This window comes from Leucoraja erinacea, chromosome 30, assembly GCF_028641065.1.
Source record: "Leucoraja erinacea ecotype New England chromosome 30, Leri_hhj_1, whole genome shotgun sequence".
NCBI classification, from domain to species: Eukaryota; Metazoa; Chordata; class Chondrichthyes; order Rajiformes; family Rajidae; genus Leucoraja; species Leucoraja erinaceus.
The window spans coordinates 28,041,064-28,055,503 of record NC_073406.1 but is presented as its reverse complement, the minus strand read 5'-3'; the positions used below and the strand labels follow the sequence as shown (position 1 = coordinate 28,055,503).

The 14,440-nt window shown below is 43.9% G+C and overlaps 1 protein-coding gene across 6 annotated transcripts in view; it reads right to left on the bottom strand.

Moving 5' to 3' along the window:
* Nucleotides 1-14,440, bottom strand: part of LOC129711774 (protein kinase C zeta type) — a 458,626-nt gene that overhangs the window by 149,506 nt on the left and 294,680 nt on the right. For all 6 annotated transcript variants that reach the window (XM_055659716.1, XM_055659717.1, XM_055659714.1 and 3 more), the window contains one exon: nucleotides 6,043-6,124. In XM_055659716.1, coding sequence (XP_055515691.1) covers nucleotides 6,043-6,124 — 82 coding nt within the window. The remainder of the gene's footprint in view (nucleotides 1-6,042; nucleotides 6,125-14,440) is intronic.

The window sequence follows — 14,440 nt, the reverse complement described above, 5'->3', positions numbered from 1 at the left end:
CTGCAATACAGGCCTGGCAGAGCAAAAAAGACACCCAGCAACTGGTGATGTCCATGAATCGCAGACCTCAAGCAGTCATTGCATGCAAAGGATATCCAATCCAATCCAACTTTATTTGTTAAGCACTTTAAGACAACCAATGTTGACCAAAGTGCTGTACAGAAGAATAAACAAGACATCATAAACAGACAACATAACAGAACATAACATAACAACTCGCATAAAGCGCAAAAATTACATATGAAATACAACAATAAATTAAAAGACATAAAACATGAGTAAAAATAATAACCACGCAATAAAGCAATCAAAATAAGAAATTAAATCAAGTAAATAAAGTCGACATCTTACTGGGTATCAAAGGCCACAGAGAAGAGATGGGTTTTAAGAAGTGATTTAAAAACAGGCAGAGAAGAGGCCTGTTTAATGTGGAGAGGCAGATCGTTCCATAATTTGGGTGCCGACACAGCAAAGGCACGGTCCCCTCTGAGCTTCCGCTTAGTTTTAGGCCCACAGGAGCAGCTGAGAGAGCGGGCGGGTGTATAAGGGTGTAGAAGCTCAGATAGGTAAGGCGGGGCAAGACCATTTAGGGATTTAAAAGCAAATAAAATAATTTAAAAATGGATATGCACGAAAATACTAAACATGACTACTTTCATTTACATGACATTGCTGTGTCCCGAACATTATGGTGCCCTGAAATGGGGGGGACTATGTATAAACACTGCTGTAATTTCTACATGGTGAAACCAAAATGTATAAAAATGGCCTGTATTAAAATCTGGCAATGTGCACTTTAACCACATGTGATTTTTTTCCTATCACAATTCTCAAATTGTGTAGTACAGAGTCAAATAATTAAATGATGCGTCTTTGTCCCAAACATTGTGGAGGGCACTGTAAATCCTCTTTTTCTTGATTCCCCTACTCTGCGTAAAAGCTTCTGTGCATTTACCCTATCTACCACCTTCATGATATTATACACCTCAATAAGATCACTCTTCATTGAACACTTGCCCCTATACCTCCTCCCTTACCTCCTTCCAGGGACTCCAACAGTCCGTCCATGTTCACCTGCACCTCCATTAACCTCATCTTCCTCATCAATAGACAATAGACAATATGTGCAGGAGTAGGCCATGTGGCCCTTCGAGCCAGCACCGCAATTCAATGTGATCATGGCTGATCATCCCCAATCAGTACCCCATTACTGCCTTTTTCCCATATCCCCTGACTCCATTATTTTTCAGAGCCCTATCTAGCTCTCTGTTGAAAACATCCAGAGAACCTGCCTCCACAGTCCTCTGAGGCAGAGATCACGTCACAATCCTCATCACAATGCGGCCTCCTGTTCATCGGTCAGAGTTGCCAACAGTTTAGACACAGACTTGCTTGTGCCGGATATACTGGTGCCTAAATATTTTAACTATCCTTCCCATTCCTACACTGTCCTTTCTGTCCTGGGTCTCCTGCATGGCCAGAGCGAGGCCACATGTAAACTGGAGGACCAGCACCTAGTAGTTCACAACCCAGCAGTGGGAACATTTGATTCCCCAAAGTTAGCTAACTTCTAACAACTTTCCTCCCGCCCTATACATCACCTCTCCCTCCCTTCTGCCCCACCGAGACTCATGCTGATTTATTCCCTCCCCCGCCACTTACGTTCCTTCCTCTAGCTTTAAAACTTGCACCATTTCAATCCTTTTGGCTCACATCCTTTCTCATGTATGGCCTTTGTCCTACCATCTGCCAATCAAAAACCCACCCTCACCTATCACCTGCACTGCTTTGTCCTGCCCCTCCTCTCTTCGAGCTTTGTCCCCACCCCAACAACTGTCTGACGAAGAGACTGGACCCGAAATGTAACCTACCCACGTTCACCAGGGATGCTGCCTGCCCGCTGAGTTACTCCTGCACTTTGTGTCTATCTTTTTCATAAATAAGCATCTGCAGTTTTCTCTACTTCTATACCATGACCAATGAATTACAAAGTGCTGAAAGCCTTCTAGGCCAGCCTATCTTCCTGTGACGCCACTTTCAAGGAACTATGTACCTGCACTCCTAGATCCCTCTGTTCTACAACACACCCCAGAACCCTGACATTCACTGTGAAGCTCCTGCCCAACCCAGGTTTGACTTCCCAAAATGTAATGCCTTGCATTTATCTGATTTAAACTCCATTAATCATACCTCAGCCCACTTGCCCAACTGATCAAGAACCTCCTGTAATTTCTGATAAACACCCTTAATATCTACGAACTGCTTTAATGTCACCTGCAAACTTGGTAATCATGCCTTGCACGTCTCATTCAAATCGCTGATATAAACCCCTAATGGGAATGGGCCCAGCACTGATCACTGAGGCACACCACTAGTCACACGACTTCAGTCCAAAAAACAACCTTCCACTACACCCTCTGCATCCATCCATGAAGCAAATTTTCTATCCAGTCGCTAGATCCCATGCAATCGCAGCTTCCAGATCAGCCTACCATGCAGAATATTATCAAATGCCTTTCTGAAGACCATATAGATAACATCTATGGCTATACCCTCATCTTCATGGTTACATCTTCAAAAAACTCAGATTTGTGCGACACCATCTCCCATGTGCAAAATTGTGCCAACAATCCCAAATCATTTGGATATACTATTCCTGTCTATCCAAATGCATATACAGACACTCCCTGAATTATGTAAGAGCTACGTTCCGTAAATACGCATCGGAATTACGAGGTAGAAACAAAGAACTACAGATGTTAATTAATACACAAAATGGCACAAAGTGCTGGAGTAACTCAGCAGGCCGGGCAGCATCACTGGACAATATGGATAGGTGACGTTTCAAGTTGGGATTGACTGAAGAAGGATCCCAACCCGAAACACCACCTTTCCACTTTCTCCAGAGATGCTGCCTGACCCGCTGAGTTACTCCAGCACTTTGTGTCATTTCAACTTAAAACATGGCGCCAATGGCGCTGTTTTGCATCAACGTGCCCTTGTTCAGCAGCTGCCACCCCATCCGGTTTACGCAGCCATTGTTGTGGCTCACGATGTAGCCCCAGACCAACAGAGCTTTCTTCAGGCTGCCGCTACCGACAGGATTCACTATCAACATGGGGCTTCCTTCCCTCTCACTAGCTGCTGCTTCTTCTTCCTGCCAGCTGTCGCTTTGACCACTCCCCCCACAATTGCTGCCTCCTCCCCTTTCTCCCCCGGAGTCAAGGTGGAAGGTGCCAGCGGCCGTGGGGGAGAAGGAGGCAGCGTATTAGACTAAGTGATGGGTAAAGGAGGAGGCAGCTGTGGAGGGGATAGCGGCTGAGTGGCTAACAGGAAGAAGCGGCAACTGGTGAAGGGGGAAGGGAGGCGCATGGTGACCGTGCGCATCCTGTAAGTAGGGATGGTCTGATCAAAGCGCTGACGGATAGTGGCTACAATTGTGTCTACCGGATTGTGCGGCAGTTGAAGATAAAGGGCTGGCTGGTGCACCTTGTGGGAGTTGTGGCCACTCGGTCAGAATTGCTCTTCCCAGTGACGCGCTTATATCTATGAAGCAGGCGTGAAGTCCTCATCATCCTCCTGTTGCAATAACACAGGTCATGAATGAAACAGGGCCACATATTGCAAATTGTTTACGTAAGTATGAGTTAACGTAGGTTGCCTATAATGCAAGTTCAGTATTGATATATGTTATCCTTCAGAATATTCTCCAATAACTTGCCTAGAAGAGATGGTTAGGCTCATTGGTCTATAGTTCCCAAGATCTTTCTTGCAGCTCTCCTTAAATAAAGGCACATCAGTTTTTAGATTGAGAGGAGGTGGTGCTGAGGCTCTTGAAGAACATTAAGGTGGATAAGTTCCCAGGGTCTGTTGGGGTCTGTCCAGGTTATTAAGGGAGGCAAGAGACGTGATTGCGGGAGCCTTGACAAGAACCTTTGTAGCCAGCATGGCTTTGTACACAGCAGGTCGTGTCTTCCTAACTTGATTGAGTTTTTTGAGGAGATTACGAAGGAAAGTGATGAAGGTAGGCAGTGGATGATGTGTGCATGGATATTATGTAATGCTTTTGATAAGGTTCCTCATGATAGGCTGATCCAGAACACTAAGATGTTTATTAAGAGGTTTTTAGATGGGCACATAGAAGAGCAGGGAACTGAGGGATATGAATCATGTACAGATGAGAACAGTGTAATGGCATCATGTTCAGCACAAGCATTGTGAGCTGAAGGGCCCATTCCTGTGCAGTACTGTTCAATGTTGTATATTCCTACTGCCTCAGCATCCTATATTGATCTTGAGGCTTTTGGTGAAAGAGGAACCTAAAATGAACCTGCCCTATTGACATTCAAGAACACATGTTCTATTAGCCACCCTCATCCTCACCTCACACCCTTACTAATCAAGACCTTTCAATCTCTGCTTTAAAAATACCCAAAGACTTGGCCTCCACCGTCGACTGTTTCTTTTCTACCTTCTCACTGTGTTCGTGGATTTATCTGATCTGGTCCTGGAGATTTATGAGACTCCTTCTTACGTCAGGACGTCCAGCACCTCCTTAACTGAAATACGGATTATCCTCAAGATTTATCCTTCCATTAGAAGTCCAAAGATCCCAAGTCTTCATGTCTCTCTCCATGGTAAAAACAGAGGAGAAATTCCCATTGAAGACCTTGCCCATCTCCTGCAGCTCAACAGAGATGATCGCTTTGGTTTCTATGTGGCCCTATTCTCTTTTAGTTTAATTTAGTTTAGTTTATAGATACAGCATGGAAACAGGCCCTTCGACATATTGCGTCTGCAATGACCAGCGATCACCTGTACACTAGTTCTATCCTACACACTAGGGATAATTTCAGAAGCCAATTAATCTACAAACCTGCATGCCTTTGGGATGTGGGAGGAAACTGGAACACTCAGGGAAATTCATGTGGTCACAGGGAGAAGGTACAAACTGTACAGATAGCATCTGTAGTCAAGATCAAACCCGGGTCTCTGGCATTATAAGGCAGCAACTCTACTGCTAAGCCATTGTGACACCCTCTCTAGTCACCCTCTTTCCCTTAATGTACTTATACAATCTCTTCAGATTTCCCTTAATATCATCTGCCAGAACGATCTTCTGACCCCTTCTTGGCCTCTGGATTTCCTTCTTCATTATGTTCTGAAGACTTCCAGTGAAACACGATCACAGCTACCCATCCCATGTCTCCTTCTTTTTCCTGGCCAGAGCTTAATTTTCAATCGTCATCCAGCTTCTTGATGCCCACCTGCCTTGCCCCTTACTCTAACAAAGGGCATGCATGTCTTGAACACTTGCATCATACTATTAAAAGCATCCCACGTTCCCAATATTCTGTAATGTTCAGCACAAACATAGTGGGCTGGAGGGCCCGTTCCTGTGCTGTACTGTTCTATGTGTCGGAAAGAACTGCAGATGCTGGTTTAAATCAAAGGTAGACACAAAATGCTGGAGTAACTCAGCGGGACAGGCATATCTCTGGAGAGAAGGAATGGGTGTCAGTGAGATGTCACCCATTCCTTCTCTCCAGAGATGCTGCCTGTCCCACTAAGTTACTACAGCATTTAGTGAAAGAAGGGTCTCGACCTGAAATGTCACCTGTTCCTTCGCTCCATAGATGCTGCTGCACCCGCTGAGTTTCTCCAGCATTTTTGTGTACCTTACCAAGGTCATTTATAAATATCACCAACATCAAAGGGCCCAGCACAGATCCCTGCAGAACTCCATTGGTGAAAGATCTCCAACCAAAGTATCTACCTTCCTCCACAACTCTCTGTCTTCCATGAATATACCAGTTCTGAATCCATACAACCATGTCATCATGAATCCCAATCATCTTAATTTTCTGGATCAGTCTACCATGAGGGACTTTATCAAAAGCCTTACGAAAATCCATGTATACAACATCCACCACCCTACCTTCTTCAATTTCCTTTGTCGTCTTCTTAAAAATTCAATCAAGTTAGTAAGAAAATGTGCTCAAATACTTATTAACCATTAAGGCTTTTGAATTGAAAACTTACTTCCATCGGGGTCTTCTGAAGGAATGTCAACTTCATCAGTCTTGCCTTCAATTGGAGGTTCCGGAGAGGGCATGACCGGATCCTGACCATTAAAACAGGAAGCAGAGCCAGTTAACGATATGATGCAACAGATTGCTGAGAGATTTAACTTCCTAATCTGGACTCTGAAATGATGAGTAGTGATGATTTAGATAAGATTTTTTAAATTTCAATGTGCCAGGTGGCAAATATGTAAGTGTAAAATTACATGCAGTTTAACAGTAGTAAAATAAGAACAAACCTCATTGCAGTGTTTGGGTGGAAAGAAACACTATCCTTATAATGTCACCAAATCTGTTCCTCAACAAAATTAATAAACTTCATTTTTGAAGTATTTTTGTAGGATTTGGTACACTATCACAAACTCATGTCTCAAGGTGGAGAAGATTTAAGAATAGAGATACATTTCAAAGCAGGCTCAGAAAGCTTTGTTACTTGAAATCCTCAAGTAACAAAGTTCTCTTCCTACTAAACATCAAAGCAGTTTGCTATTACAAACGAAATAGTTGGAATAGCAATGGAGCACAGCAAAATTGTGTCGGATTCAGGGGGAGAATGTGACAAATAGTAATGAAGGTTCCATGAGTGACCCTTATGTATAACCATGTGAAAACTAAATGCACAAATCAGAGACAAACTGTGTGCAAACATCTAACCTTACATAATACCACAAAGGAGACAATTTCTCCATCAAGTCCATGCCAGCAGACCAATCCCATTCCCTCTCTGTTTATTTCCTTGTACCCCCAACTTATTCTTTCTCAAATGCTCACTAAAACGCATTCATGGAAATATAACTTTATTACGATTTATCACATTTACTAAACTGAATGCTGAACAATGGGGAGAATGTGTAAACTCCACATTAATAGCATCCAAGGTCAGGATTGAATCTGGGTCCCTGAAGCAGCGAGGCAGTAGCACTAACTGCTGCACAAGTGTACCACTTATCTACTGTCATAGGTGCTGCCAACATTTATAGCTCATGCCTAGTTATCCTTGAGAAGGTAATGGCAAACCACCTTTGCAAACCTCTGCTGAAGAAACTCCCATTCTGCTACTGGAATTTGAGTTGGAAGACTCGGAGACAAAAATGAACTATTTTGAAGGAAGAATGGTGACTCTGGAGGGGAAAGTAAAGCAGGGTTTTTTCTATGCATTGCCTTTTGTATGTAGGAATCATTGATTTGGAAGATATCCAAGCCATGTTAAGTAACTGCATTTTGCAGATGGTACACATTGAAGGCACGGTGCGCAGCAGACGAATGATTGAATACGATGTGGTGGATGGGGTGCTGTTCAAGTAGACTGCTTTATTCTGGATGCTGCTGAGCTTTTAGAGAATATGTCATTATCCTTTCAATGGGCATTGTTGAAGGCGGAATGGCTTTGGAGAGTAAGTATGGGAGTCACTCACCACAGAATACCCGGCTCCAACGTCTTCTTGCACTCACATTCATTACGTGTATTATTCTGTTTGGTTTCTGGTCATTGATGATCCCAGGATGTTGATTGGGAAGGGAATGTCTTTTAATGTCCCCATTGAGTGGTCAGATTCTCTCATTCGAGATGGCCAGTGCTTGGTATAAATGTAATTTGTCAACCCTAGATGTTATCATGTCCTTGGTACATAGAGGCAGGGGCAATATTTCACAATAATTTCTATGATAATGCAAATGAGATTGAACATTGGGCAACCATCAGCAAGGAGCCATGATGTCGACCACACAATGGAAGGAAAGTGAAACAGTTGAAGATGGTTGGGCAAGCACGTTGCTCTAAAAAACTCCTGTCGCTATGTTCTTGGGTTGAGATGAGTAACCGCGAGATGACTAATGGCCATGCAACCAGCTTCACTCTAACAAATAAAGATTTTCAATAAATTGCAGCAAAGAATGTTATCTGGACTCCTTGAGTGAGACTTGGACAAAAAGTACCTTGATATGAATAATAAGAACATGCACTTTGCCTCCAAAAATCAATTATTTGGCATTGTTTAAATAAACATAGAAACATAGAAAATAGGTGCAGGAGTAGGCCATTCGGCCCTTCGAGCCTGCACCACCATTCAATATGATCATGGCTGATCATCCAACTCAATATCCTGTACCTGCCCTCTCTCTATACCCCCTGATCCCTTTAGCCACAAGGGCCACATCTAAATCCCTCTTATATATAACTGGCCTCAACTACCTTCTGTGGCAGGGAGTTCCAGAGATTCACCACTCTCTGTGTGAATTATTTTTTCTCACGTCAGTCCTAAAGGATTTCCCCTTTATCCTTAAACTGTGACCCCTTGTCCTGGACTTCGACAACATCGGGAACAATCTTCCTGCATCTAGCCTGTCCAACCCCTTAAGAATTTTGTAAGTTTCTATAAGATCCCCCCGCAATCTTCTAAATACTAGCGAGTACAAGCCATGTCTATCCAGTCTTTCCTCATATGAAAGTCCTGACACCCCAGGAATCAGTCTGGTGAACCTTCACTATACTCCCTCTATGGCAAAAATGTCTTTCCTCAGATTTGGAGACCAAAACTGTACGCAATATTCCAGGTGTGGTCTCACCAAGACCCTGTACAACTGCAGTAGAATCTCCCTGTTCCTATACTCAAATTATTTTGTTATGAATGCCAACATACCATTCGCTTTCTTCACTGCCTGCTGCACCTGCATGCCTACTTTCAATCACTACTGTACCATGACACCCAGGTCTCGTTGCATCTCACATTTTCCTAATCGGCCACCATTTAGGTAATAGTCTACTTTCTTGTTTTTGCCACCAAAGTGGATAACCTCACATTTATCCACATTATACTGCATCTGCCATGCATTTGCCCACTCACCCAGCCTATCCAAGTCACCTTGCACCCTCCTAGCATCCTCCTCACTGCTAACACTGCCCCCCCCAGCTTCGTGTCATCAGCAAACTTGGAGATGTTGCATTCAATTCCCTCGTCCAAATCATTAATATATATTGTATATAGCTGGGGTCCCAGATCTGAGCCTTGCGGTACCCCACTAGTCACTGCCTGCCATTCTGAAAAGGACCCGTTTACTCCTACTCTTTTCTTCCTGTCTGCCAGACAGTTCTCTATCCACATCAATACTGAACCCCCAATACTGTGTGCTTTAAGTTATTATACTAATCCCTTATGTGGTACCTTGTCGAAAGGCTTCTGAAAGTCCAGATATAACACATCCACGGGTTCTCCCTTATCCACTCTACTAGTTACATCCTCGAAAAATTCTATAAAATTCATCAGACATGATTTACCTTTCATAAATCCATGCTGACTTTGTCCAATGATTTCGCCACTTTCCAAATGTGCTGCTATCCCATCTTCAATAATTGACTCTAGCAGTTTCCCCACTACCGATGTTTGACTAACTGGTCTGTAATTCCCTGTTTTCTCTCTCCCTCCCTTTTAAAAAAGTGGGGTTGCATTAGCTACCCTCCAATCCTCTGGAACTAATCCAGAATCTAAAGAGTTTTGAAAAATTATCACTAATGCATCCACTATTTCTGGGGCTACTTCCTAAAGTACTCTGGGATGCAGCCTATCTGGCCCTGGGGATTTGTCGGCCTTTAATCCATTCAATTTACCTAACACCACTTCCCGGCTAACCTGGATTTCACTCAGTTCCTCCATCTCATTTGACCCACGGTCCCCTGCTATTTCCAGCAGATTATTTATGTCTTCCTTGGTGAAGACAGAACCAAAGTAGTTACTCAATTGGTCTGCCATGTCCTTGTTCCCCATGATCAATTCACCTGTTTCTGACTGCAAGGGACCTACATTTGTTTTAACTAATCTTTTTCTCTTCACATATCTATAAAAACTTTTGCAGTCAGTTTTTATGTTCCCTGCCAGTTTTCTTTCATAATCTATTTTCCCTTTCCTAATTAAGCCCTTTGTCCTCCTCTGCTGGACTCCCAGTCCTCTGGTAGGCTGCTTTTTCTGGCTAATTTGCACGCTTCATCTTTTGTTTTGATACTATCCCTGATTTCCCTTGTTATTCACGGATGCACTACCTTCCCCGATTTATTATTTTGCCAAACTGGGATGAACAATTGTTGTAGTTCATCCATGCAGTCTTTAAATGCCTTCCATTGCATATCCCCCGTCAACCCTTTAAGAATCAATTGCCAGTCAATCTTGGCCAATTCACGTCTCATACCCTCAAAGTTACCTTTCTTTAAGTTCAGAACCTTTCTGAATTAACAATGTCACTCTCCATCCTAATGAAGAACTCAACCATATTATGGTCACTCTTGCCCAAGGGGCCACGCACAACAAGACTGCTAACTAACCCTTCCTCATTACTCAGCATCCAGTCGAGAATAGTCTGCTCTCTTGTTGGTTCCTCTACATGTTGGTTTAGAAAACTATACATTCCAAGAAATCCTCTTCCTAAGCACTCCTGCCAATTTGATTCATCCAATCTATATGTAGATTGAAGTCACCCATTATAACTGTTTTACCTTTGTTGCACGCATTTCTAATTTCCTGTTTGATGCCATCCCCAACTTCACTACTACTTTTAGGTGGCCTGTACACAACACCCACTAGCGTTTTCTGCCCCTTAGTGTTTCGCAGCTGTACCCATATCGATTCCACATCCTCCAAGCTAATGTCCTTCCTTTTCATTGCGTTAATCTCCTCTCTAACCAGCAACGCTACCCCACCACCTGAAAGAATGCAATCAGTTAATCAGATTGAATATGTCCCGATCTTTGTGGACATATCTTGGCAATTTGTAACTCGGAGTAACTCAATTTGGTGCCTAGGCCGGGTGAGACAGCCGATCTCACCTCACTGAAGGGTGCCAGAAAATCGGTGGTGGACCTGTAGGATACCTGACCATAGAGACGAAGCTAGGTCTGATGCAGAAGTTTATAGATTTGAAGAAGGGATATTTACTAGCCCCAGTGCAGGCATCAAGAGTTTGAACCAAAACCGGTTTCTTGTGTTCCTGAATGTCAATGGGGCAGGTTTATTTTAGGCCCCTCCTTTACCCAAAAGCCTTAAGATCAACATGGGAGGGATGCAGAGGCAGTAGGAACATAGAACATAGAACAGTACAGCACAGGAATGGGCCCTTCAGCCCACAATGCTTGTGCCGGACATGATGCGTAGTTAAATTGATCTCATCTGCCTGTACATGATGCATATCCCTCCATTAAAAATTATTTTAAACACCACTATTGTATCTGCTTCCACCACCACACCTGCCAATGCACTCTGTGTAAAAATCCTGCCCCGGACATCTCCATTAAAGTTTCCCCCCTCACCTTTTAGCTATGCCCTCTAGTGTTGGACATTTTCAACCTGGGACAAAGGTTCTAACATTTTCCCTATCTCTGCGTCATAATTTTATACATATCTATCGTCTCCCTCAATTACCGCCATTCCAGAGAAAACAATCCAAATCTATCTAACCTCTCCCTTCAGCTGAAGATATCTAATTTAGGCAGCATTCTGGTACAAATCCTCTGCCCCCTCTCCAAAGCCTCCACATCTTTCCTGTAATGAGGTGGACAAAACTATGCGTTATACTCAAAATGTGGCCTAAACAAGGGCCTACAGAGCTGCATCATGACTTCCTGACTCTTATATTGAATGCCCCTATCAATGAAGGCAAGCATACCATCAAATACGATGCTACCACCCTATTATGCTGCGCTTTTAGAGAGCTATGAATTTGGAATTCAAGATTCCTCTGCACACCAATACTGTTAAGGGTTTTGCCATTAACCCTATCCTTAAATTCAATCTCGCAAAGTGCAACACCTCACACTTACTTGGGTTAAATTCCATCTGCCATTTCTACTCCTATTTCTGCAGCTGATCCATATACCACTGTATGTTCTGACAACATGCATCGCTATATTTAAGAGGGAGTTAGTTGTGGCCCTTGTGGCTAAAGGGATCAGGGGGTATGGAGAGAAGACAGGTACAGGATTCTGAGTTGGATGATCAGCCATGATCATATTGAATGGCGGTGCAGGCTCGAAGGGCCGAATGGCCTACTCCTGCACCTATTTTCTATGTTTCTAACATTTCTCACTACAGGTATCTGCAATTCCTCCAATTTTAGTGTCCTCAGCAAACATACTCACCAACCCATCTACATTTACGTCTAGGTCAATTATATAGATATCACAAACATCAGAGGTCCCAGCATTGATCCTTGAGGAACTCCACTGGTCACAGAACCCTAGCCTGAATATCTACCCCCAACCACAGCCCAGTTTTGTATTAATAAGCCAGTGGTGATTCTATATGACTAAGTCATACGACTAATACATCATAATCTTCCAGATTAGTTTACCATTTTATCAAAAGCTTAACGAAAATCTATGCATACAACATCTATCGCCCTACCTTCATCAGGAATAGAGTATCTGTCAGTGCAAATTGGAGTTTACGTCTAAGTAAACATGATGAACAATACCTGGCCTGCAGGAAATTATACTTTACTCTCTTTTGAATATCTTAGTTTAGTTCATTGTCACGTGCACTGAGGTACAATGAAAAGCTTTTTTTTTGCGTACTAACCAGTCAGCCAAAAGACAACACATGATTACAATCGATCCATTTCTAGTGTAGATACATGATAATAGAATAACGTGTGGTGGAAGGTAAGCCAGCAAGTCAGATCAAGGTGTGTAAGAAGGAACAGCAGATGCAGAATTAAACCAAAGATAGACACAAAAAGCCCCCTGTTCATGTCCCCAGGATGCAGACTCAGCGGGACAGGCAGCATCTCTGGAGAGAAGGAATGGGTGACGTTTCGGGTCGAGATTGATTGTGTGTAAAGAAGGGTTTTGATCCAAAACGTCACCCATTCCTTCTCACCAGAGATCTGCCTGAGTTACTCCAGCTTTTTGTGTCTATCTTAAGTCAGATCAAGGATAGCTTTTCAGCTCTCTGGTTTTGGTAGGATGATAAAAGCTGGGAAGAAACAGTCCCCAGAAGAAAGGAAAAAGGAGGAGGAGGAGCCCAAGGGCTGAGGGAGAGATAGGAAGGGGAGGAGACAGCAAGGGCTAACAAAATTGGGAGAATCCAATGTTCATGCCCCCAGGATGCAGACTCCCCAAGCGGAATATGAGGTGCTGTTCCTCTAGTTGCTCGCTCTGGCCATGGAGGAGACCCAGGACAGAGAGGTCGGATACGGAACGGGAGGGGGAGTTGAAGTGCTGGGCCACCGGGAGGTCAGGTAGGTTAATGCGGACCGAGCGGAGGTGTTCAGCGGAACGAACGGCAAGTCTCACCGATGTAGATCAGCTGACATCTAGAGCAGCGGATGCAATAGATGAGGTTGGAGGAGATGCAGGTCTTAAAATGTTAATTGCTTACTTTAGAGATACACAACAGAAAACAAATTGATGTAAAAGAGTCCACTTTGAGAGCACCAATTTGAGTAGATGAGGTTAGAAGAGGTTCATTTGAACCCCTGTCACATCTGGAAAGACTACTGGGGCCCTGAGAAGGATGTCAGGGAGGAGGTGTAGGGACATGTGCTGTACCTCCAGCAGTTGTAGGGGTAAGTATCTGGGCAGGAGGTGGTTTAGATGGGATGGGATGAGTAAAGCAAGGTGTTGCGGAGGGAATGTGTAGGAAGAAACTGCAGATGCTGGTTTAAACCGAAGATACACAAAAGCTGGAGTATCTCAGCGGGACAGGAAACATCTCTGGAGAGAAGGAATGGGTGATTTTTCGGGTCGAGGCATCTGAAGAAGGGTCTCGACCTGAAACATCACCCATTCCTTCTCTCCAGAGATGCAGCCTGTCCCACTGAGTCACTCCAGCATTTTATGTCTGTTGCAGACAGAATGGTCTTTTTGTAAAGTGGAATGGTATCGGCATGGAAAGATGTGACTAATGGCGGGTTCACCCCCCTCCCCCCATCCCTTCCCATACTGACCATTCTGTCCTGGGCCTCCTCCATTACCAGAGTGAGACCACACACAGTGAGCAGCAGGCCAGGACACTCCAGCAAGCAGGCCCGACTCACCCGGAATGCCCGCCGCAGACTGATGACAAAGGACTCGTCCAGTAGGCCCTCCTCGCCCACTGCGGTCGCGGAATCGGTCCTGAGCCACTGCCGTCGATGGGAACCGTGCCACCGAGATAAAATGTAAATTTTCCCCCAGTGTCTGTAGGATAGTGTTAATGTGTGGGGATTGCTGGTCGGGGCGGACTTGGTAGGCCGAAGGGCCTGTTTCCGCGCTGTATCTCTAAACTAAACTAAACTGGATAGGACTGTTCGGTACTTTTGGAACTGTCGGCAAATAAAGCTTTTCACTGTATCTGTGACAATAAAGTATCTTTCATTCATCCATTCATTCATTA